Source organism: Pipra filicauda, unplaced genomic scaffold (genome assembly GCF_003945595.2).
Source record: "Pipra filicauda isolate LSUMZ 115617 unplaced genomic scaffold, ASM394559v2 scaffold43_size3849885_pilon, whole genome shotgun sequence".
In the NCBI taxonomy this organism is placed as follows: domain Eukaryota; kingdom Metazoa; phylum Chordata; class Aves; order Passeriformes; family Pipridae; genus Pipra; species Pipra filicauda.
The window spans coordinates 3,511,542-3,538,636 of NW_024104576.1; the positions used below are offsets into that span (position 1 = coordinate 3,511,542).

The 27,095-nt window shown below is 39.7% G+C and overlaps 1 protein-coding gene across 1 annotated transcript in view; it reads left to right on the forward strand.

The window, feature by feature from the left end:
* Positions 1 to 26,388, forward strand: part of CHST8 (carbohydrate sulfotransferase 8) — a 134,349-nt gene extending 107,961 nt beyond the window's left edge. Inside the window, exons 2-3 of the mRNA XM_039385830.1 lie at positions 22,596 to 22,633; positions 24,974 to 26,388. Of these exons, the coding sequence (XP_039241764.1) occupies positions 22,596 to 22,633; positions 24,974 to 26,122 (1,187 nt within the window). The 3' untranslated portion in view covers positions 26,123 to 26,388. The remainder of the gene's footprint in view (positions 1 to 22,595; positions 22,634 to 24,973) is intronic.
* Positions 26,389 to 27,095: the final 707 nt, after the last annotated feature.

The window sequence follows — 27,095 nt, forward strand, 5'->3', positions numbered from 1 at the left end:
CTCTTCTCACTGTTACTCGTGGAAAACAGATTTTTGCACAGAATCAAAAAACAAAAGAAGGTCATGACATTCTAGTGGGCTTTTTTATGGTTTGTGAAACCCTTCATTAAACTTTTAGAAGACACAGCCTTGAATGGCTTTGGGAGAAAGCAAAAACCTCAGAGTGCTTCTGGGGAACATCACCTGTAATTTATTCACTTTGAATGCTTTTTATGGTGCAGCTCAAGACAGATGCATGACATGATTCCAACATCCACAAACCCGAGGCATGAAGTAATCAAATCCATAACCAAGAGCTGGTAAATGGGTAGTCTTATGAGTTATTCTGTAAGTGTGACATGGAGAACAGCTTGCTTCACAATCATTATTTTGCTGTAGTGCAGAAATCACGTAATGAGGACTTCATGCTGTTAGGATCCTAAGCCTTGATTGTTAGAACATTGCAGTCATATTAAAAAAATGATATATTGCAAGTAGATAGGGAGAAAAACAGTAATTGGAAGCTCAGCAGTGGGTTAAAGCCACAATTTATTTACCATTTCCCTCGCATTAGATGAAACATTAACAGGATTATTAATAAAGATTCTGTATTGGGTTTTCTCGTAGCAGCAACATATCATAGTATTGTGCTGCCAAAAGCATGTCAGTATGCTTGTCTTAAGGCTGCAGAGAAATCTTATCTAGTCTAAAATTACTGAAAAATGTTAATTTTTATAGTTGCTTGAATTAGGACATGACCTTTAAAGTAGAGAGGCAAAAACCTTACATCCATCCGACGATATTGATTTCTTGGTTGCACAAGGTGCATGCATTAAGGAAATTGAATTACAAATTAAAATTCAGCCCTGATTTATTAAAAATCCGGTGCTGATGAAAAGTGTTTCTCTTTACAAGATGCTTTCTAATTTCCATTGCAATTGCTGTCACCAACTGGAGTCATTAGTCCCCAGAAAAACTGGTGCTATTTTTGGTCGTGCAGTTATAATTCAGAATTGTTTCAGGCTTTTTGCATTACTTCCCCATTTAGTTGGGAATTCTTTGGTCTATGACATTAAAAAAGAAAAAAACAAACCTGCCCTTCTTAACCTGTTGCTCAGATGCCCAGAGCAATTTCAGAGATGGGAAGGAGGAAAGTGGACCAGGGGGTAGCCTTTAACCTCTGCAAACGTGAGCAAGTTTTGTTGTGGTGGCAGAACAGTTCTTAGCAATTCACTTGTTTGCCAGTTGGACTTCAAAGACAGTTCACTATTTCAGGATAAGGAACAATAAAAATATTTCTCTTGAAAAATGTCTCAAGTGAAATCAGCCAAATTGATTCAGGCTTTTGCTGTGGCAACTTCTTGAGACAGATACTGCAGGGGTTTTGTTTTTAAATTCCTGAGGCGAAATAATTATATAAAGCATTCATTTTAGTAGTTCATAAAAAATAATGTGTATATGGCAATTAAGTATACAAAATTTCCTATAGTTTTTAGCTATTCCCAGTTCATTTACTGAAGGGAAAAATGTCCTTTGAACAGCTTTCAATTTGTTATTTTTATATATTTTTATATATTAACATACACTTTTTTTTTTAATTAAGTAATATACCTTAGGTCAGTCTCAGAACACTTTTAAACATGAGCCCAGCTGCTGCAGATAATGATTAGATGAAAAGTCAGAAAAAAATAAACAGGAGAACTTCTGATCTCAGGTGAGGGATGAGAAGGAAGCAGCTTGCTTTGAAATAATTATTTTACTGCAGAGCAGAAATGGCATAATAAGAACTTCACACTGCCAGAAGCTGTAACCCTTGATTGCTGGAATACAGCTGTCACATTAAAAATGACACATTGCCAGTAGATTGGCATGGCTGCAGTAATCATAGACCTCACATCTGTGCTCCACTTGCCCAATTAAGGAGCTTCTTAGTGCAAGTCTAGGCCAAGGTTAATGAAATTATTTAATATGCTTTATTGCAGCAGGGTTGCTCAAAGAAGTCAATGTAAAGGTACATTAAAACTTGTTATTATGATTGATACTAGAAAAAAATTGAAAAGCCAGAACCTATTGTTCTAACAAGCTGTCTTTAAGAAACCACTGCACAGAACTACAGGTAGTTTACTCACATTGTGCAGTTATAGCCATATACTTTAAAGATAAATGCTTAATCCAAACCAGAGAAAACAGCTTTCATTAGGACACTGATTAGGCAAAACAAGCTTAAGCACATCTTCAAGGCAGATCACACCTCTACATGAAATTCCACACTTCTCTATGAAATCCTATTCCTGTGAGCATGAGCCAGGTGGTCGCCACTGCATCTCAACTTTTTATTACACCCCTTCAAATAATAGTGAACAGAAGTGATACTTGCAAGCCTGGAAGTACAAAAAGGGTTGTAGGTACCAACAGGAAGAACAACTGGCCACAGAGTGGTTCAAAACAAAACAAGAGCAAGTCCTTTCATTGCTGGTACCATTAACTCAACAAAACATTGCCTGAGGTAGAACCTTGTTTGTAAACTTCCACATTTCAGAAAGAGAGAAATAACGTATTGAAGTTCCACCAACAAAAATTTCCTTACTGTGAGTATCTTCATTATCGTGAATGCAACATATTTCAATATTTGGATATACTTCTCTGTCTTGAGGGTGGTACAGTCTTTAACTCTGGGAATAAATACCTTATAATTAAAGCCCAGTCAGAGCTCATTTGAAGTCTTTCTTGTCACTCCAAACACTTCAGGAAGTCAAGCAAAACACTCATTATACAATTCACAATGATCTACGAAGTGCTTTGATACTGCAAATGTTACAGAAAATCCTAGAGCAAGTCAAAATACACTGGATTAAACAGAATCTTATAGAGTCTCAACTGGGTAGACAGCATCTTCATTTCAATTAGTCACTTGATTTGGTTGGTTGGTTTGGGGTTTTGTTTTGCTTTGTTTTGCTGTTTTTGATTTGAGGGGTGGGGGGTGGTCCCCACTTTCTCAATGAAAAAAACTTGCCTGTTGTGATTTAAGCCCAGCCAGCAACTGAACCTCACACAGAGGAGTGTTCACTTCCCCCCACCCACGAAGGACCAGGGCGAGGATCAGGAAAGTGAGACAAGTCATGGTCGAGATAAAGACAGTTTGACAGGTAAAGCAAGAGCCAAGCACACAATGAAAGCCAAACAAGGAATTCCTTCCCCCCTTCCTGTGGGCAGCAGGAGTTCAGCACCTCCGGGAGAGCAGGGGACCATCACACCCAGCAGTCACTTGGGAAGGCAAACACCATTGTCCCCCCTCTCCTTGTTCCCCCAGCTCTGTACACTGAGCAGGATGCCATGGCTCTGGAATATCCCCTGGGTCAGTGGGGTCACCTGCCCCGGTGTGTCCCCTCCCAGACCCCCGTGCACCCCCAGCCTGCTGCGTGGTGGGGTGAGGGACAGAGGAGGCCTTGACCCTGTGTGATCCCTGCTCGGCAGTAACACAAACATCCCTGGGTTATCCACACTGTTTTCAGCACAAACCCAAAACACACCCTCGTAGAGGCTGAAGAAAACACTGAAGTGAAGAAACAGCGAAGCAAATTAACTCGATCGCAGCGGAAGTCAGCACATTCACTAATTAACATTTGGTGACGGGAGAAAGGGGAGAGTTGTTAGGAAGGTTCTGGCTGAGTTCAACGGAGGCAAGTTAAAAGTAAACAGCAATAAGGAGAGGGAGAATAAGGAATGTCACAGGTCAAAGAGAGGTCTGTGTTGTTATGGACTCATGATTTTCTGACTGAAGAGGAGCAAAAGAAAACCAGTTCCCAGAGATATGGGTTGCCTGTTTCTTTCTGTTTGTGGTTTGGTTTTTTGATTTGGGGGGTTTTGCTGGTTTGGTTGTTTTTGGTGTTTGTTTGGTTTGTTTGTTTGTTTTTTTAACTATTTTATAATCTATTTGAAACAGATGAGGAAGACATAGAAGTCTGAGTCTGTATTTTGGTTTTACCATCAGCCCTGGCTAGAGGCAGTGTATGATATAGTGCACCCATGCAGAGTCAGGCCTGCTAGACTCTGCCTGGAGGGGGGAGTGGGGCAGAAAAAAAGGGAAAAATAAAGAAAAATATAAATGCCACGTGTGTCATGTTGACAACCTTGAGCAATCAAAACCATGAGTCAGACTCAAAAAGACCATAATTTTAGTCTAATAAATTTGAGACTTGAAGTAACAAAATGAAAAATCTGATTAATTTTACTTTGCTACATGTTTTGAGAGGGTCTTTAGATCCTGTTTTCCTGGCAACTCACTTCATTACCCACAGTGACAGTAGCATAAGAAGAGGTAGAGGAAAATCACCTCATGAAAACATGAATAGAAGTCCTGTCTTTCCCACTGACCAGTAACATTTTGAGTTCCCCAGCTGAGGAACACAGCAGATTATGACTTGGCTCTACAGGGTTATTAAAGCCCTTGAGCACTGATTGGCATGAAAACATTTACAGGAAGTTACAAGAGCAGCAGCATTAGAGGTTTAAATTATAAAAACCCCACAGACATCCTTCACTTGCAGCTCTGCTTCCACATTCCTCACACCCCAAGAAAGTCTGCAGGTACCTCTTGTACCAATTTCCTCTCCTCCTTCCTGCAAAAAAACCCACTAGTTTTCACAGAAGGAAAGAGAACTGTAGCTGACTCTGCTGTTAGATACCTAAGTGTCTTGCAAGAGGAATAGGAGGAGCTAATATTGAAAATATCGAATACCTTTGTGAGGCAAAAGATCACTTACCAAATGTCCTGTTGTGACTGGGGAACTTGGATGGGTCCCTGATGACAAAGCCTGAAGTCTGTAGGAGGTTACTGGATTCCCTGAGAAGTAGGTTGGATTTATGCACCTGGGGAAACAGTTCAGAAACAGATGCCCTGGAACTGCTTGAAGAAATGCAAAATGAATTTTTGCCCTATGGCATTTGTTTGAGCAAATTGAGCATAATTGAGCAAAGAGCTCCTAGATGTGATTTGGGTAGGTATGGCTGGACATGGAAGACAGTTTTCCACTCTTTTGAATGGTAATGGGCAACAGGAAGCTTGTTAGTCTACTGTTCATAAAAAATTCACATTTACAATGAAGTCTTCTAATTATCTAGCCAAATATTTTTATTTCTGTATGTATGCTTACCTAGAGTGAGTACTATGTGCAAAGCATTTCAAGCCTCCTCATGATCATTTCTGTCTCACTACAATTTGGCAATAACTCAGATAACCACTGAATAATTTAAACACCAACACCACCTATCCAGATGAAGGAAGAATTTCTGTATTTCTTGTACTCTTATAAGGTGAACATAGTAACACACAGTGGAAAAAATACACATAATTGGGTGTTAAAAAAAAAAAAAGCTTCATGAAGTAAGAAAATTCACCACAACTGTGAATCCAGTCACTGTGATTTTAATGGATATGAAGCCATTTCTGCCAGTACAGACTTAGCTCACTGAGCAGTTTCATATTTGCAAGCTTCATTAAATACATACACTTACTATTTCCAATCGCAGTGAAAGCAGAAATCTTTTTAACACTTCCTTTTTTAAAATAGCTCAACCTATAGCATCAAATTGTGTCATGCGTTGCCAAATAAAAATAGCATTATCAGTCTTTATTTGATAATGCTGCTAGACCAAGGCAATGCCAGGCTCAGAGCACAGAGACGTTGGCACCTTGCTGCTGAGAGCCCTGCAGCTATTTATGGGGCAGGTTGGCAGCCATGGAACTCGTTCAGAGATTCTTTAAAATGTGACAGAGGGGATCAATGTTAAACTCCATGTAAGGGAGAGGATTTTTTACAGTTTATGTTCCTACGCCTTCTTTTTCCTGCATTAAAGGTAGGGAAGGTCATCTGGGCCATGAGGATTAACAGAGATAGAGAAAAAAAAAACAAAGATGCATTTTCAATGATTTGTTATTAGGCCTTACCAAAGAATTTAATAAGTTGAATTTTCCTATTAATACAATTGAAAATTTAATGAGCTCCTTAATTTATGACTTCACTAGGCTTGAATTATAAAACAATAACACAAGCTGCACTCTAATTGCCTGAGTGTGTCTGAAGATGACAGCATGTTTAGGCTTTCACTTCAGCATCTAATCTAAATATATTAACAAATAGCACAAAAAACATTGCAGTTGTTCAAAGAGACAGGACAGAATTAATTATTCTTTTGTGACAAGCACAACCATTCTATTAAAGCCTTATCCTTACTGTTATATTCCACATTGTGATGGAGAATTTCCAGGCTCTTTGCTTAATATTAATACAGTTCTGTGGCACCCTTGAGAGCTTGTTAAGAAAGATTATTCCCACTAAACCAATAATCTGAAACAAGACTGAGTTGGTAGTATCATGGAACTTTAGGGACTGAGCCAGGTCTTAGGTGTGGAATGAACTCAGCTCTTGTAAACACGCCTGGAGCTGCAGACACGTCTCTCTTCAGAAGACAGAGTCTGTTCTTTGCCCTGTTCCGTGATACCTTCTTCTTCACTGAGTTCACATCCACTTCAAAACATCCTGGGGTGATGCAGTCTCCAAAAAGGTCTCTGTGCTGCTCTGCTCCAGGTGAGCACCAGCTTCCAGCTGGGAGCTCCTGTGTCCGACGGGGCAGTCCCAGGCAGTGGTCTCAGCTCTCCCTGGTCCACTCCTGCTCAGGCCACAAACCTTATCAGGACCTCTGCTCACTACAGCAGAATAGGCACAAATGATCATTTTCACATGAAACCTAGGTTTTGAAATTTATCTCCCATTATGCCAACCAAAAATTTTCCAAGCAGATAACATAAAAAAAAGATGTTACTACAAAATTGTTACATTGCATAGGAGCTGACGTTAACTTTATTTTTTTTTTTTAAGTTGTCTGCACTGTTTTCTTCACAGCAGAAAATACACAAGATTAAAAATTAAAATTAAAATACTTCATGTTGCATTAGTAGACTGAGCAGGGGGATTGGTTGATTTGGGGGGTTTTAAACATATTATGATTGATGCTTCTGATAGTCATAAAAAAATACATTGCAGAAAATACCACTGTAAGAGAAATTAAATATTCCCAAAATGAGAGTCTTCTAAATTAATCTGGTGTTTTTATTTCATGAAAGGTTACACTCTAATCTTGAATCAAAATCCTGTTTTCACCTGGATCTTAACTGAAAAAAGCAGTACAGCAAGATTTTTATTTTGTCCTTGGGAAGACAGGTTTGTTGCTTACCTACCTGTGCCTTTGCACTCTGACACCTGGAATAACACTATTCATAAATTTGAATTTTTATTATACCTGTTTGCAAGTCTTCCCATCAGGTGGTGGTAAACTTGGGGTTGACCCAAAAGTTTCAGAGTTCAAGTGAATTCCCATCCAGGACATGTTATGTCCTACATAACATCTGTTAACTCCCTCCTGTAGGACAATTCTTCTCTGTCCAACAGTACAACTGGCAACTCTTTAAAAGGTCTTTTGTCACCTGTGTGGCAAAAAGGAGCAGATTTCTGGAGTTTCTGGTTGTTAGAAGAAGGCGTGCATCACTTTTTCATTTGTACTGGCTCTGCTCTCAGATAATTTATTGCAAAAATACAAAATCTCATTGCAGGTGATCTCACTGGCAGGTGGTAGTTCCTTCTTCAGGAGACAATCTACCTACTCCAGAATTTTACGTGCTTTGTTGGTGGAACTAAGTGATCTGGAAGGCTGTGAATCACTAATTGATATCTAACATTGCTTAATTTACTACCAAGACAAGCATATTGTTTCTATCCTTCAATGTACCAATTGCTTTATTTCTTTTTAAGGAAGCAACTTCTAGTTTTTGCAGTCAGGCTCAGAGTTTGAGGAAGGGGAGGAAAAGAAAGAAAAGAAGGATGCTGTCTGTGGGCATTAGTATTCAAACAGACCTTCCTGGCCTGTCCCTTTCCCCTCCCTCTAAAGACATAGGGGAAGAACTTGAATAGAAGTAGTTTCAGGGTCTAACAGTGCCATTTGTCACTGCCAAGATTCATCAGTGATACAGGATTCCAAGAGGGAACAACTGAAAGGTTAAGGATTTATCTAGAACATCTGAAACAGATATTAAACTGAGATTTATGGCAAAGTTCTTAATGAAAACTAATGTTTACTGTCTTAGCTACTGTCGTACTGGAAACAAAGAAACTTGTTCCTTTTCCAGGAGTCATCATTGACCTCTTCACTAGCTAGAAACACTTGAGAGCAGGTACATATGTTTAACATTTTGTATTTTGACTTTCCTGGGCAGAAATTTAGAAGAGAAAATAAATATGTTCACAGGAGTGAAGTGCTGTAAGTGCTGGGGCAACAGCTTCTGGAGACGACTGTGAGAAACAGGTTTGAAGTGTCTAAACGTGGTTCGCTGCCTGCCGAGACTGAGACCCTCTGAGCAATAAAAACTTTCATAAAGGCTCATAAAGGCAGTTTTATTGGTTTGGTAGAGCCATCATCAGGATTTTCCTTTCAATATCTATGTAATTACATGCTTTTTAAAAGAGTTATGGGCTCGCAGATTTAAGGGAGGTATTTAAAAGACGTGCAGTTAAGGATGTGGTTAGTGGTGGGATGGCAGTGGTGGGTTAATGGTTGGACTCAATGATTGCAAAGGACTTTTCCAACCTAAATGATTTGACAGTTCTTGTAAAGATCAATGGAAAACTAACAGCCCATGACAAGAGTGTTACAAGCCTGATATCCCCATGGCCCTGCTGCTCTGCAGGTTCACCACCACTGCTGAGAGACGGGGAGCTGCTGGACCAGGGATGAGCCACATAAAAACCTGGCTGCTCTAGTTCTCAGTGCATAACCCAGTTATGAACTCCATAAGGTTCTACGAGAATATCTTTTTTAATATCGAATCTCAAAACCAAGGTCTTTCATGTATGTTAAAAGTAGCAGCTTCAGCTAGAGAGAGAGAGAAAGAGAGAGAAAGAGAGAGATATTATAATTTCCACGTTGTGCTTTTTGCCCTAAGTGTACCTTATCTACTTTTACCTCTGAATTTGGACAACAAAAATCAACTAAAATATTTTCTGTTCTTATTAAATTATCTTTAACAAGATTTGGCTTCTCAGTGCTGCGACTTACTGTCTGAAACACTACATGGACTTTTATTTCATTTAAGATAACTTTTACTTGGAATGAAACCACAGCATTCCTATAAAAATATAGGATATGATGTGTTCATTACTATGTCTCTCAATTTCAATAAAGGTGAGGTATAGAAGGAGGAAATTTTTATTCAATAGTTTTGAATTAGTAGCAGCATTTTACATGTCATGAATATCTGGACATTTGTTTATGTTAAAGAAAACATTAAATACAGATAAATATAATCAAATCCTATTAAAACAAATGGTATTCTTCACCTGACCCAAGGGTTTTGTATTCCTTTAGTTTAGTATTCAATAATTCTCTAATTCAATAACAAGTGAATCAGGGTACCTCAGTCCCCGTGTAGATTTAAGGCAAAAGAAATCCCTATCTAGCTCTCTAATTATTTATAAGTTTGTTGCTTAAACAAAGCTACATACAGATAAGGGAAGGCAGAAAAACATTCAAAACATTAGAAATCCTAATAGGCACTTCTTTTCTCTGAAGATGTTTGCATAAATTCATTTTGGCTATTGTGATGCCTTCAGGGTGTTGACAGAGAAGAAAGAGAACCCTGAGAACAAGGGAGAACTTGTGCAAAGCAATAAAACAAGACTCATTCCTTTTGGAGGACTCAGAGAGGAGTATGCTTTAAACAGAGATACTACAGCTAGTTTTAGATCTCCACAGTCTTAATATAACAGGGAGGAATTTCTTTGAATTATATTCCTGACAAAGGTGAAATCATAACTAAAAATTACAGGAACACACTTACTTTAAACAATGTTAGTAATGCAGATTTTGAGAATATAACTAGAAAGTAATATTTCAAAAGAACATTAAAACTACTTGATATAATAGCCACATATCCTATCCACATCCAATTTAGTCTGAAATACTCTGTAGAATCAAGTAAAACTTACAAGCCCCCACCTAGAAATCACGCAAGTGGTTCATATATACACAAATCTAACTTTCACAAGGAGTATTTCTACTCTGTACATTAGTTATTCCTTGTGACACTCTAGAGATAGAATGTGAGGCCAAGCAACTGGATAATATTTGAAAATCCATCCCGTCAAAGGAGCCATGCACAGTAAGACCACTGGGAAAACATCTGTGCCAAAAATATGTCCATCAACATTAACATACAAACACAGGCAGAACGTGGAAGAAATTCCAAGATAAACAAGGTGACACAAAATGGTTGTGCCATGAAATCCTTTCGGGCAGAAGTTAGGAAAAAAAAATTATTTGTTCAAAAGCACTGCTTGTGATCAGCAATTTAATTCTGGATTAAGGACATCACTACTATAATGTTTACAGAGCACCAACCCCTTCTGTTCTTAGTTAATCTGGTAACGTGCACTGCACTCCTCTGAGGAGGGCACATTCTTCCTATTTTATAGCTGGGGACACAGAGGCAGAGAGTTAGTGATGAACCCAAGCCTACAGACCAAGTCAAGCTCATAACTTTATGTTACATGGGCTTTGAAACCTCCCATGTTGCAAGCTCTTGAAAATTAAGTGCATTATAAGCATAATCAGCAAAACACAAGGTGAGTGCTGCCTACATTAAGGAACTGTCATGGTTTAACCCCAGCCAGCAACTAAGCACCCCACAGAGGATCACCCCCTTTCCAGCCTCCCTCCCGTGGGACTGGGGAGAGAACCAGAAGAGTAGAAGTGAGAAAACTTGAGGGCTGAGATAAAGACAGTTTAACAGGCAAAGTAAAAGCCACACACACACAGAGCAAAACCAGGAATTCACTGACCCCTTCCCAGGGCAGCAGGTATTCAGCACGGCCCCACCAGGTGTTCATGGGGACTTAGGAAGGCAAATGCCATCACCCCAAACATCCCCCCCTCTCCTTGTTCCCCCAGCTCTGTACACTGAGCAGGATGCCATGGCTCTGGAATATCCCCTGGGTCACTGGGGTCACCTGCCCTGGTGTGTCCCCTCCCAGACCCCCGTGCACCCCCAGCCTGCTGCGTGGTGGGGTGAGGGACAGAGGAGGCCTTGACCCTGTGTGATCCCTGCTCGGCAGTAACACAAACATCCCTGGTTTATCCACACTGTTTTCAGCACAAATCCACTGCACAGCCCCATGGCAGCTACTCTGGAGAAAATTAACTCCATCCCAGCCAAAACCAGCGCAGTAACAACCTCTGAAATCGCCTGACCCATACATAACCAGATACTAACAGTAGATTACTTCAGAATTTTTCTTCTATTAATTCACTTCAAAACAATATCTGCTGACTTGTGATTTGACAGAATGGCTTTCTCATGAAACACACCATTATAAAGTAGAAACTTAGGCACTACAGAAAAGATCTCTTGAGGACCAAGTATTGCAAAAATACATTCAGACTCTATACCAGAGGTCCTCTATCTAAACTTTTAGGATATTACAGCTCATCTGTAAAAATAAAGAATGCAATGAATCATTTAAGTCTTTCAGCAAGCTCCCCAAGCTAATACCCCACTACTAGGCTAGAAGTGAGTACCAGCTCAGTACCTCAGCAAGACACAAACTAGCTGAAGAACACACTGCCAAACTTTCCCGCAGTGTATTTCTTTTATTACAAATGTAGTTTGAAAGCCTGGTCTGAAGAATCTTGACAGTCACCAAGGAAATCACTCACATTGCTTCTGCCAGCACTTGCTGTCAGTAGATTGGCAATTACCACTTTCCTTAATGGGGAAAAAGAGGGAAAATTATGTCAACTGAGAGGCTCATTTGTTTATAAGCAAAATTTGAATCCATAGCTCCACTTAAGAGGTAGTGAATTGAGATCAGATCAAGCTTACTATAATTTCAATCATTTGATTTTATTAATGTAAGATATTCTTCTTATAAGATTATCAGCCCTGCACCACACAGAAACCATGCAAGTGAAAATGCAGGTTTATGGAGTTCCTCTGAGTAATTGGCATGAGCTTCTCTGAGGAATATGCTCTGAAGGATTCCATTTCTGTGCAAGCAAACCAAATGCACAAGGAGTTATGGGAAAGGATTTGAGGCCACACTACTGTGCATTTTCTCCAAATAAATGGAATCTTTCTGTCCTGTATAGCAAAAAGTACAGAAAAGCTATCTGAAATTGCGTGTGGAGTGCCTCTGTAAGTCTGAGTTCATTTCAACTCCACCAAGGAAAGTTTTGAGCATCTGTGAAAACAGAATCTGAGATTGCATGAAAAGCATAAACCCAATTCCTGCCAGAAGGCCTTAAGTCGCCTTCAGAAGAAAAAGAAAATCTAAAAGGGGTAAAAAGCAGCAAAGCTGGATTGGCATGAGGAAAAAGAGACATTTAAATTCATTCTAAAGAAAGATGCAAAAACATTTTTATTTCTGACTTAGTCCTTATGTTTTTTGACATCTTCACTTTTTGGATAATTACAGCTTTTCCTACAGGGCTTTATGACAGTTTTATAAATGCTGTCCCTTTTTATGCAAGGAGAAAAGGTCAGAAAACAGCGAGAGTTTGTGAAGCAGTGATGTTCTTTTCCATGCATATTCCTGATGGTTTTAGTTTTTCTTGAGGCAGAGACACAAAGAAACGAAAAAGTGTGACCAAAACTTTATTCCAAGTATTTTTTAAACACATACTAATTTTTCTTTACTAAAGGCCTTGCAGAAATCAAAAAAGTCACTGAAAATTTGATCCAATATTTTCCTTAAATAAAATTTAACAGGAAGAAACTTGCTTTTTGCAAGCCCGCACCAATTTTCAAAAGGCATGGTTTCAGTGGAGCAGCACTAACTGCCCAATGCTTGCTGGTACAGTGAGAAGGTGCAGATGAGTAAAGAGATGAGCAGAGCAGTTCACCATCCCTTGTAAAATTCGATCATGTGTCACTACTTGCTCACTGAGGAGCTGATCCGGTACCCACTGAAGTAAAGACCAAATTTTTCATGGTTGAAAAAACAGTGCTATATAGTCATAAATAACTATTGCTTAAATAGAAGCTACAGTTCTAATACTGTAATAAAGGGGTTTTTAAAGCCATGCTTCCAGTTCCAATTCTCAGAGTAGCAAGTCTCCAGACAGTGGAGTTCCAAGGTTTTAAATATTCTGTTTCTGAACAATGAGTAATAGAACTGTAGGGAACTCAGTGGATTTAAAACATAAATTCTTTTCTTTTTCCCCCCAATGGATCAACTATAAGACCATAAGACCACCAAATGGGATTTGCAAATAATAAAAGGTTTGTTTCTGATGAAAACTATTCCCTTTACATGTAGTAGACACCTGCAGTTACAATGAAGTGATGACTTGAAATGCCTTTAACATAACATCAGAAGTGGAAATAAAGACTGAAATTAATTGACTTGTCACGGGTAAAATATTTATTAATAAGCAACTCAGACAAACACAAAAAACTGAGACTTAGAGGCTGTCTAGTAGAGTTGCACATGCTACTCTAATTTAAAAATAAGTCTTTACACATAGAGTATAACCTGTATGCATCCTCAGCTAAAACCCAACAAGATATAAAGTAGCTCAGTAAGGAGTCCACATCTGAAGCAAGAGTTGCATCCCAGATGAAACGAAGAGCCAGACAGGTAAAGGCCTGTATGGGCACAATTTCCTACAGTCCTGGGGTCTAATCAGCACTGGAGCAGAGGCAGCAAAACAACACTGAATTCCACTGTGGAAGCCACACACCCAGTCAGTGGTGTGGTCAGGAAATAGCTCCACCTGTCAGACCCTGTCTCTGAAGGGTCTGAGGGGTAGATTTTTTCAGAGCTCCTTTAGCCAGTGCATAACAGAGAATAAATTGTATATCACTGTATGCAAGGTACTGAGTGAACCATGGTTGTATTGAAATGCTCTGAACAACAATTGTCATATAAAAGTTATCAGTGAAATCAGGCACATTCACACACTTTCATCAGCTAAATAAAAGTTCCACTCCTAGCTAACCATATTCAGCAACCAATTGGCTACTCACTGTTTGTATGCACTGACTTACAAAATCAGATGATTCAATTGTCATAGCAACTGCATCCCAAATTTGAATTGTCAAGGTAGATGCAAACAATTCCATCTCTCAATTCATGCAGCCCCCCCTTGGGCTGATGCACCAATCTACACTGGGGTACTAGAAAAGTCAGCAAGTGCTATTATGTGTGAATGAAAAATGCAGGTGTGCCCATAACATGGCAGTGGCAGAGGGATTCTCATTTCAGGTACCTCTGGTGGTTCAGAGTGATAGGGAGAGGCAGCTACACTAGAGCCTCTGGCTCCTGCAGCAGAAGAAGGAGCACATGTGGGAAACAGGGAATAGTGACCAGATGGAGAATACCTGCCTTTTCTCCCTGCCATAGCGGGTGTGATCCCTTTAGAGGACCATTGTAGCTCATCCAGGTGTGTAGATGAAGAGAACAGTCACCAACCCCCACAGAGGGCTGTTTCTCTCTTCCCACCTCTCAGGTACACTGCCACACCACTGCTGCAGCTTCTTTGTTCCTTCTCTGCCAGCTCCCCTGTTTCTGTGTTGTGCAGAGGAGGGGAAGGAAAATGCAGTGACCTGGCAGAGGCAGTGACTAGGAGAGTGAACACATGAGCCATGTGGAGAGATGAAAGCCATTTCCTTCAGCAGCAGCTCCCTGTGCTCCCTGACTCTAAAATAGTTGCAGTCAGCTGGGGGTAGAAAAATAATGCTAGAATGGAGATGAAGAGTTGTGCTGGGAAGTGTGTAGGGGGAGAGGCAGCAAAGGCCTCCCTCCAATGCCAATAGCAAGCTGCAAATGGATCAGATTCTGGGATATCCAGTTTGTAATGATAAGAGTTGTGAGCAGCAGTTAATAGAGTAAATGTCCTCCAAATCCCACTCCTGCTGAATTGTCTGACAACGCTCACATGCTCTTTGTTAAGATCAACCCATATGTCCTATAAGCACCTGAATCTATCAGACAGCCACACACCATGTGAAGCATTAAGTGCCCTCAGCAAGGCATGTTCATTTTAGACTTTCCAGGTGACCCACTCCCAGCTTTCATTGTCATTTACATAGCCAAGGAGAAAACATGAGCATAAAACTGCCACTGATGGGGAAATTCTGAGTTCCAGAAGTTTGAGAACATCTTAAAATGGCCTGCACCTACCTTTAAAAAATATCAAGCTCACTAGAACTTAAGACAAGCACTTTGACTCTTCCTACCTGGGTTGCCAGGTAGGCACTGGGACAAGTCCTGGGTGCCACATAATGTTACCTGAATCCTGGAAGTTGTTAGCACTCGGTTTTTGAGCAGAGCCATTTCCCCCTTATTGTTACTGATATGAAATTCAATTCAAAACACTATTCTTATGCAAGCAAATTGTTCTACCCATCAGTCACTAAAATCTGGCTGAAGGAGGGCAAGTGAGCTCCTTAACAAGAAACAGAAAACCCTCCACAAAGAAGCAGAGTAGAGCCAGTGAGAAATGGCTAACAGCAAATCACCACTACTCTTCAGTAGCTCAGGAATAAAAGGCCTGGCAAAGAGCTCAACCCCTTACACCTCACTTTCCAAGAACTGCTTGTTTCTCACAGGTCAGGAATCAAAGTCTGCCCACTTATCACCCCTTCTGCACCAAGTTTTGTAGCTAGGTTGTAGGCATTACTCTTTTTTTTTAATGATCCATATTGATCTCTTATTCTAAGAATGTGTGTCAATAATTAACTATGAGAACAGCAGAAAAGGAAACTTTATCAGTTCCAGCTAATTGATTGTAACATAATAATAGACAACATGTGGATAGACATCTGTGTCATTTGATCTACAGTCAATCTATCAAAGCAGTGAACTTCAGCACTCAGGGGCATGTCTGTGTAGATCTACCTTTTAAATTTTGCCTGCAGCCTTCTCTCTCTCCGTTTTAATGCTTTCTTTCCAAAGAAACATCTCTACAGAGTGACATGAAAGCAGTCCAAAATTCTACCTGTATTACTTTGTCTCCCCTCCAATAGAAAGACCACTGAAGTTTTCATGTCCTACCTGCACAATGTCCTGAAACATTTCTGGGGTTCTAGGTGATCTATTCTAACTAGATACATGAAGTCAAATGACATTAAGTGCTTGCTTGAAATTCTCTGAAACTCCTCTGGTTACCTGAATAGTTCTCACAGGCTGCTAAATATAAATGCAGTGCTATATTTTAAACCTTAGCTTTTACTTTTTAATAAATCTGAAAAAGTGTAATGTCCTTGCCAAAGTCATGCTACGAAGGCAATATGCAAATATTAAATATGAGAATGAAGAATAACTGAAAGGTATTAAGTAGAAATTGCAAGTAACTGCTGACAGTGCCTGAAAGCTAATGATGCTAATTAACAGTATTCCCAGGGATAGGTCCACAGAAGGAATGGGGAATGCACAGGCTTGACTTTTCCGCCTTCTTAATTTATATTCGATAAGAATTCTATAGAGTCAGAAAATGGCAAATTCTAATTAGTAAGGCTAAATAGCAAAGAAGACAAAGTAAACAAGTAGTCATACCTTCCTCATAATAAATTCACAAACAGCTCTTCCTATTCTTTCAATTAAGCTTGAATACAAAGGGACCCTTTCCTTTATCAGGTACCACAGAAACAGCCCAAGTTAAGTCACAGGATTATTTAGACAAGGAGATGGATTCAGTATATATTAGAACATCAGATCATTTTGAAAAAACAGAGTAGTAAGTGTTTTTGTCTAAGGGTTCATACACTTGTGCCATTAGCATGTTGCAAGTCAAAGAAGTATCAGGGTTTCCAAATTCCAATTAATAAAATAAACTATTCTTCAAACAAGTTCCCATCTCAACAACACAGGTAACAGAAAGCCTCTTCACAAAGTCTAGATGTAAATTTATAATTTTTTGGACAGAACCAACACCACAGTTTCAGGCAATACTCAGCTACCAACATCACCACAGCTATGCAGGACTTACTAGGACGACAAAGCAACACTTGAACTGGGCTTAGATTCAAAAGGAGTTTATCTCTCTAAAATGCCTCCATTTCTGTTTCTGCTTCTCTCCTTGGTTTCACCTTGATGAATCAAAAAATTTGCAAGGCAAACCATATGGAAACAATTATTTCTCACAGGAAGCTGTGTTTAGAATAACAGAAAAATAAACAGAGGTGTCAGGAGATGGTATTTCTAACTAGTACACAACACAAATGTACAGCAACACAGGCATAAGGCAGGTTGTCCAAAAGACACAAAGCCTTTATGAGGGGGAAACAACAGCAGGAAGACAGCCTGGGTATTTTGTCTGAGAAACACAGTGTAGGTATAAACACTATACTCAGGTGGCACCCATATTTAGAAACAGTGGGTACCCAGCTTGTACTCTGATCTTTTACTCCAAAAACTACTTACTGGAAAAGGCAAAGAAAGCCATGTGTAGGATAGCCTGAGTTAAAATGTCAAGAGGGACACTGCACCAAGAGCCTTGGCTACAAGGGAGTTAATTGGGGAATGAAGGGGGAAGCAGTGACACCGTGGCAGCAGCCACAGCACTGTGCTGCAGAATGATGGCTCTGTGCAATTCTGCTTGATCCAGGCTCACAGGATTGGCTCCTGGGACCACAAACCAACTGGGAATACCAAGTTTTTGACACTATGAAAGTCCTCACGTGGCAAACATTAAAAGTCACTTAATGTGTGTACTGATCTCTACTTCGGCTCCCCAATTTATGATTTTTTCTTGTTCAAACTGATGGATGAACTGAATGTTTTTAATTATTTCCAGGGTATGCCCTTCAGAATTGCATTGCCTTCCCCACATACAGTACTTCTGTCCAGAGACTCCCTTGCTTCATTAAGATGGAAAGTCATTTCAGTTACAAAAAGCCAGAGTAATCGTGTTTTAATCAACTGAAGTGCACACAAGCTGCTACCACCATAGGCACCCCACGACACAAGTGCTGCAGTGCCTGCTGCCTGTGGGATGGTGGAACCACAGATTAGCCTGGTTTAGAAATGACACCCATGGCTTCACTGAGCTCCAAAATCTGCCCCTCTGAAGCTGACTGGGATTGAAAAGCACAGGATCAATAGGAAGTAACTGTGTGTTAGCACAAAACGAGCCCAGGAGAGGGGAAAACAAGGCTATCTTTCTGGGAAGTACTCTGCTTCACCACAGCTGCTTTAGAATAAGCCACGAGTCAGAGTTCAAACTCCCTCAAATAGATTGCATTAAACTATTAGAAATTGCATGCTTGGTAGTGGTAGGACCGAAACAAAAAGCTAAGAACCCAGGAAAAATGTGTTACCTGATTTACAAGAGGAACTCACCCATGAAAGAAGGCTCAAAGAGACTAAAAAACCCCAACCCTTGGCAGTTTGGTGAACTTCTTATGCCTTCCCAAAATAGGGGGGAAAGGAAGATCTTTATCAAAGAGTCACACTTAACTCCTCAGAGCTCCAGAGGGCTTTGGAGCCTGGGAAGCAGCCACAGAAACATTCCCTCTTTTCCACTCTGTGCAGAGGAAATAACCCTCAAACCTGCCTTTGACAAGGGGGTGTATCATTAAAGCAAAGCATTCCCTGTAGGAGTTTACCCACCTGTGGGAGGTGACCCCACACACCCACAGCCTCACTGGGGAGAAATCAGATTACACAGAGTCGCTGGACAGCTTTGCTTCTTTCCTGATGCAGTTTCAGATGTGCCACTGCTTTGCTAACCCTTCTTTACTTGGCCTCATTAATTCATCTGTATTAAAATGAGATCCTGGGTGTGTAGCTTTGATGGAACTTTTGACAGCATTTTTCCTAATGAAATAAACTACAGATTTAAGGTAGAAGAAGGGTATGGACATAGCATATAATTAAAACATACACACATGTAAGGTCTGTTTTATTAATAAGGCCTCAATTTTTTTAGAAAATGCTTTCATTTTAGAGGGTTTTATATTTCAAAAGTATTCCAAATGTGTACACTACATCTGTATTTTAAATGTAAGTAAAACCAAATCATTTAAAGGTAGCAATCTTCAAAATAAATAAGTTTTTTTAATGAGTAATTGAATTCATATGTGTGAACAAGTGGACACCAGAGTAAGTTAGGATCAGATGATCAGATATGGGCATGTCCTTTATACTGTACAAGCTAAGAGATCATTTTAAATTACACCAAAACAAAAACAAAAACAAAACAAAACAAAACAAAACAAAACAAAAAAAAACACACCTCGAAAAGAATTATCTGACCAGTATTTTGGGAAAAATCATTTTCAAACTAGACTTTTTTCATGCTTGTCAGAATTCTGAGTACTGACCTATTACTCATTCTGCAATTAAGTACATGTTATTGTCTCTGAGCAAAGATCTAACATGTGTGGATAGGACACGAGACATGAAGTGACAGAAGCAGCCCTTCCAGAGGACGTCTCACAGATCCATCCAGATGAAGCAAACAAGTGCACACTGTGTACAGAAGCCCCGTAAGGGATGAGTTGCAGATGCAGACTTGAAGTTATCATTTTTATTAAAAAATATTTCAGCTGTAGTTGAGTCTCAAAGTGGAGAAAAACACCAGAGGCAAAACAAAATTAGGTCTTGAAGCAGAGACAGAGGAGAAGGCGGAGAGGTAAAACTGTATAACGTTACACGAGGAAGATAAAGGCCATTTTATTGTGTTGCTGGTAGCATTTGGAAAAGAAAAAAAAGAAAGAAAAGCTCACAGTGGGTTTCACTACATGGTAGGACTGGATGGAGAATGAAGCTCGTATTTCATGAAAAACAAAAGCAGATACAAAATACAGGCCAGGCTCAGGTCTGGAAAATCATGGTCACACAAGGGGAGGAGAACTTAAATCACACACAACTGATAGAAGGATTCTGTCTCTCAGCTCTTCCCTTTGTGTTTGAGCAGCCCTGAGATGTTGGTCATCATCATGTCTGGCACCAAACATTTCTGAATCAGTGCCCTCAACTGGGTGCAGCAGACACCAGGGGTTTATTTAAGGCCAGAAATATTCCCATTTTGGCAATAGCATCGTGGCAAGAAACATGGATAGTAAAGATGTACCATAACATTAAATTTGGATTTTGATTAGTATAGTAGATCTGTGCAATCTAACTTCCCCAAGTTCACTGCACTTAAGAGGGTTTTTCATGTAGATTTAAATTTGAAGTGACAGACTGTATCATGAGAAAGACAGCTAAAAGGAGCCAAATTTAGATGTCACAAATTCAGAAAACATTGAAGAGATTGGCAAGTGCTTCTCCAAACATTTACATTAAGCATGAATTATTGTTCTGATTACATCTTAAAGCCAGTAAATGAAAAAAACATCTTTTTAAATGGTTACTCATCTCCTACTAGCATTTTTTTATTTTTTAAAGCACTGCATATCAGTAGAAAGTATTAATCTCTCACATAAGTTACCTCTATGAAACACTACTACAAAAACATAATTAGTCAAAATTAACCACAAAATAGCTGGGTCTCATGCCTGCTCTTTGCAGTTTTGTGGGATTTTTTTAACAATTCTTAGTCATGGCAGAAACATACCAAATTTAACATAATTTGCACAAAGTGTGTGGGTTTGCTACAAGGTATCACAGCTCCCCTTCAGTCAGGACAAATGACCACAACTGGAAAAAACTAACCCTGACTTTTACAGTATAATTTGGACATAGCAAGTGCTCCAATATTTGTATCTGATTCCATCCAAGGTACTTGCTGCTTTCTGATAAGTCTTTCCTCACCTGTTTATGTTTCCAACTGTTAAAAGCTCAAAATGCTTCTGGAAAGGGAACAGAATTGTAGAACTTCCCCATCTTATGAGTTAAGCAACTACTCCAGTGAATTAATGATGCCTTAGAGCAAAGGCCAAGCAGCTCAAATGGCTTAAAATTATGCCCTTGGGGTTAGCAGGACAGAAGAGGTTACATCTGCTGAAAAATACAATATTCTCATGGTATAAACAGATCACCCACACTCTAATATCAATGCTTTCAGAGTGCTGTGCTCAGGTTTTGCTGGGTTTTTTGGACAGCAGTTTCCTGTCCTGCATTGCTCTGTAGCATATCACACAACAGAAGAATAAATGTGGGTTTTTCAACTGATCACATCAGGGACTGGATAACATCTCAGTAGCATCTGCTAAAGTCTGGTGCAAAAGCATCAATTTGAATCCTCCAGAACCCACAGAAGGATGCTAAAGGCCAGCTCTGTTTCTATTTAGTATATACCTTCCTACTTTAATTTGCAGCTGAACACTTCTGAGAAGCAGGTAGGAGAAGGCTTAAGACTCCTTCTGTAAGATGTCTAGAACGTATTTCTGATAAAAATAATATGCCCTTTACTCCTAGTAGGCATAGAATCACAATACCCCACACCACCTTCAGTTGAGTTTATTGCTAATAAGTTGCTGCAGTGGAGTTAAAGCTCAAACATAAACCAAAAGCATCATGAACACTGTTAAATGAGCTCTTAGAGCACAGAAATAACCACAGCAATTTTACTTAGGCTCTACTACAAATACCAGTTTGTAGATCTGATTTAAAAGACAAAGCACGACTGATCACCTAAGCTACTTTAACTGCAATAAGGTGCAATGTGAACTATCCTGCAAGGTGCTTTCCTAGTACCACAAAAATCAACCTGATGGGTCTGAGCCATCCCAGTGGTGCTTCTACTTCATCCTGGATTTGTTACCTTTACCTGTAACAAGTCCAAAAGGCTGTGGATTCATCATGCAGACTTATTAAACTGAGGTTTTCAAGCAACAGTGACAGCAATGATAACAGTTTGATCAGTTGAAAAGCCCCAAACAAATTTCATAATTAAGTTGTGTTTTCCGTTATGCATTCCTCTATTATAAAGTTATAGTTAGCAGAGGTTAGGAAGAGTAAAGAGATCCTACACACCTGCTAAAGCTGTCATCCTGGATTTTCACATCTTTATTATTCTATTTTCAGGTAAACATCACTGTGAAAGCCAGAAGATTAGACAAAACACAATTTTGTACTGTTTGTCTCTCCAGAAGTCTGCAAACATTACCTCACTTGTACATAGCCCCACTGTGTGCTGCTGTGGTTTTACAGCAGAGGAGAGTGCTCCATGTTACCATGATTAATTACCATACTATCCAAAGTTGCAGGGGGAGAAACCATACATTTACTTTTGGCAAATACACAAAGAACAGCCTTTTTTAAAGGCTCTAACCTGGAATCGTGGCTTTCTTGTTCTGCAACTGGCCTTTAAACTGGGGTTAAGCAATCACTTTTCTCCATCTCAGTTTCCCCGTCTGTAAAAGGGACATAGAGACAATCACTCCATTTCACAATTTTTATGACATATGTAAATAAAGAGGCCTTCCAAGGAGTATTGTTACTATGAAATATACATTAATTATGATTCACCATTGGTCTGTTTATCATTGCATTAACAAAACTTGTTCCTGTTTTCCTTTTAGCTACCAGAGGACACACTGGTATCAGTCTAGCAAAAAAAGAGAAACTAATGGGTTTTTTTATTTCTAAATAATTACTTTACTTTCTTTCTTTGTTTAGGGATAAAATATAACATGGGATTCCAGCAACCAAAAAAAGTAAGTTTTCAGAAGTACATAAGGAAAATTGTATCCATATTCCAAGTATGGAGTAGATAGAGATGGCTCAGATAAGGCCACTACACCAGAGACGAAGCACTGAAAAGGAAAGATGCATCAAAAGCTTTGCCATGAAATGCAGATTTTCCTTTTAAAATATGAATGTGATAAGCTACACAACTTTAGTTTTATAAGTTTTTTTTCCCTAGGCTGAATATTGGTAAAAGAGACTGTAAACTTTGCCTATAATAATATTCTGTATGCAATGGTACTGATCAAATGAATGTCTTGAGGTACCTAAAAACAGGCTGAAGAAGAATCCTGGTGAAATTCCCCCATCTAGTGGCTGTCGGCACTGAACAGCTGCCACGATTTCGTGGTTAAAGGACAGGTACAAAATATGCAGAGGAAAACTGTGCAGCTGCCAGTTCTTCCCCAAATGCCACGGCCCGTGATCGACACCACCCCACCTCTGCAGCTCCAGCCTGGCCTTCTGACACAAGACATTCAAATCATGGCGTTTGAGTTTCCCAAAAACTCTGGGTTCAGCAGCATTAAAGGTCCACATTTCTAGGAAGTCTGAATTTGATAATCTTGAAATATCAGCTGTGTCATGAGTAAACGTGGAATTGAATTACAACCACTCTGCAAAGGGTAATATTTAGAAATAGATCTGGTATTTACAGGCACATGGACTATGGCTACCAGCAACAATGTCTGAAGATAAGAGCAGAGTACAACAATCACTCCCAACAACTGAATAGTGTCTTGCATGAGAAATTATCATATCTGCACATCACATACCACCTTCACCACCACAGCCAGCACGAGAAACCTGAATTCTGCAACAGTACCCTAAAACTTGTGTTTAATACTGATCTGTTGTGCTTGAGTTTTGTATAAGTTATCAATTTAAGCAAGTCACCTACAAAATAATACATTTTTTTTTCTTTTGTCACCAGTGCTTTTTGTGATGAGTATTGAACCTCTTTTCTGAGACTTGTTTAATGTCTGACCCTTAAACAAGAATGTGACAAGATGTAACCTCCATGACCGCAAAAGTTTGTTACCTATAGCACTGGCTTTTTTTCAGCCAATAAAGACTTGTAAAATTGATTAAGATTTAATCTGCCACCTTGAAAGAGCATGACCTTTCTAATCCCCATACTGTACGCCTTAAAATTTGCAAAATACCTTTTTTTAGGCCAGTTTTAAATACTACTGGGAAAAAATAAAGACTGAAAATCAAAAATTTAAATCTATAAAACCTCTAAATAACCACTAAGTCCTTAGGTCAGCAATAAGCATTCTGCAACTACATCTGCTCCTCTGTTGAAATACTCCCTGGTGGTTCATATGCCACTCTGCTCCCAGGTGTCCTCAACACAGGGATGACATGTACTTAAACAGTGTCCAGAACCTAATTTTAGTCTTAGAGGCATAGACTATACAGGATTTAATTCGGCTGCTTTGAGAAGCAGAAAGTAATGGAGCACATCTGGGCTTTGAGCCAAAAGAAGTATTAACCAGCAAGATCCCCCTAATGAAAAAGAGCAGGTCCCAGAAACCCTTATCCATAGACCTGCTTTACTTACTCAGCTTTCACTTGCCTAATCCCAGCCAAGCTTCATTCCCACCCCTTATTGCCTCTCATCAAGTCTCTCTGCTCTGCTCCCAGGCTCATCTCCCTCAAGGCTCCCTTTGGGGTGCCCTTCATGCTGCCCTCACAAAACCCACTTCCTGCATGCCAACCCTCCAACTTCTCACTGCAGTCCTTTCTGCTTCCCTCTGCCTACTCTTCCTCCCTCTACATCTTCACCTTACCAGCTCTGCAAACCTCCTCCCTTCCCTCTCAGGCTTCACTCTGTGCAAAACTGCCTTCACTGCAAAGATTAACTAATCTTTGGGGGGGGGTCAGGGTGGGAAACACACCACACAAACAAACAACCCCTTCGATTCGTGTGACAACAGGAGCAACTAAACAAGTCCTCAAAATACTCAGATACTTTTTGAAGAAATTTCAAGGACAACTCACAAGGACAAAAGCATCTATGACAGTCTGGGTGCACCACCTAAAACACAGTTAAATCCAATTCTGAACTGGAAATTACCAGTTCAGGTTCATCTCAGCCTTTGAGTTTCATGTAAGCACAGAACAGGGTGACAAGAGCAGAGCCCTTATCACACTGCAGGCACAGTGCTGAGGGTTTGTGGCAATGCATTTTGTTGTACAGTTCTGCTGAACTCAGAGTGTATGAAAGATCCACGTGAAGTTGTGCAAGCTGTTAATGGTGACAGTCTCTCGTTTACTAACATCTTTAATCTCTTTTTCCTCATCAGGACTGTGTTCCCAGTAATAACCAGGATAGAAGATTAAGAAAAAATACTGCAGATGGAGCAGCACCAGTAAAGCAGAGCAACTCATTAGAGCCATCTGAAAGTGTGCCCACCAAGCTTCAAAGCACAGACAGAAGGCAAAGCAGCATCATGTTTGCTATGAAAGATCAACAGAAAGGTGAAGAAACTGATGCCATCAGGCTCCATAAACGCAGGAGGAGGTTTATAATTAAAAAGAGCCCAATTCTGATTTCCATGAACAGCTCTGTTCTCAACCTGCCCACACTCAAATCTGAGGACAGAAACAACAACAAGTGGAAAAGTCTCTATCAGATCCAAGGAGAAAGGAAGCGGATTATGAGGGAAACTTGTTCAAAATACAAGAGTAATAACAGAAGAATAATCACTCCTTATCATGTCTCTAGGATATTTGTAGAAGATAAATACAGAGTTTTATACTGTGAAGTACCAAAAGCTGGCTGCTCTAACTGGAAACGGGTGCTCATGGTGCTTAATGGCCTGGCTTCTTCCACAAAAGATATCCAGCACAACACCGTGCACTACGGGAACTACCTGAAAAGGCTGGATGGGTTTGATCACAAGGGAATTTATCACAGGCTCAACACTTACACAAAGATGCTGTTTATTCGTGAACCTTTCGAAAAGCTGGTGTCTGCATTTCGGGACAAGTTTGAGCATCCAAACAACTACTACCACCCGGTGTTTGGAAAAGCCATCATTTCCAGATACCGCGTCAACGCCACCAAAGAAGCACTGAGGACAGGCTCTGGAGTCAAGTTTAAGGAGTTCATTCAATATCTCCTGGATGTACATAGGCCAGTGGGCATGGATATACACTGGGATCACGTCAACAGGCTTTGCAGCCCGTGTTTAATAGACTACGACTTCGTGGGGAAATTTGAAAGTATGGAAGAAGACGCAAACTTTTTCTTGCACTTAATTGGTGCTCCACGAAATTTAACTTTCCCCAAGTTTAAAGATCGGCACTCCAATGAAGAAAGAACTACCACTAAAATTACACAACAGTATTTTGCACAGCTTTCTCCTGCCCAACGACAACAAAGCTACGACTTCTACTACATGGATTACTTGATGTTTAACTACTCAAAACCTTTCGAAGACTTATATTGATTTGAGAGTCGGGACATTTCCACAGTCACATCAGTTGAATTGTATAACAAATCCAGGTGGTTTCTGTTTATATACACTTATGTGTTAGTGAACAATTGGTTGAAGAGCAGGAAAAATCCCAAAATAGAACATAAACAGATGTTTACACCTTCACCTTAATTGCCTCCTTTTTCAAATCATATTTTTTCTATAATTTCTCCATATGAAACGTATGTACATATATATATAATATGTTAGGGTGCCCAAATAAAGCACAGAATTTTCCATGCTGGTGTGGCCTGTGTTTGCACCGGGAGGACAGTTTCAAACCAGGGAAACACAGCTGGCAATCCCACAGTGGAGCCAGTATTTCAAGCCCTTTGCTGTTTAGAAAATAAGTCTGAAAGTGACGGAGTAGCAAGGAAAAAAATACACTAAGTAATATTTACAGTTTGTTGAAATCTGCAAGGCATGAAGCCATACACTAAACAGGCACTATGTGTTTGAAGCTGGATGCTGATTCCTACTTCCTCATGCTCATAAGTTAGTTAGGGAGAAAAAGTCTAATCATACTCCCACTGTTCAAAAACACACTGGTGAAAACAACTAATACTTAATGACCATGTGAGAGCAGTATTAAACCAGATGTTGCAATTCGGAGTGAGGATGTGTTCTCCCCCTTTGATATTTCCCTTATGGCACATTCATCTGCAAAAAGATAAAATGCAGGCGAACATTTGCATCTTTATAAGTGTTATTAAAATTCTTTTAATCCTTTGCATTAACATAAATCTCTGGTTTAATCTTCATAGTCACCAGGAATATCAAATCTTTCCCTCATAATAACAAGCAAGAATAAATGCCACTTCCTGCCCAACAGGGTAATTCTTTTCATTGCTGGAAACGCTTTGCGCTTGCTTATTTTAGTAACAATTAGATCTGACTTAACATGTAAAAAATATTCCAGGTGTTTTAGTTCAGTTGTTCATTTTCT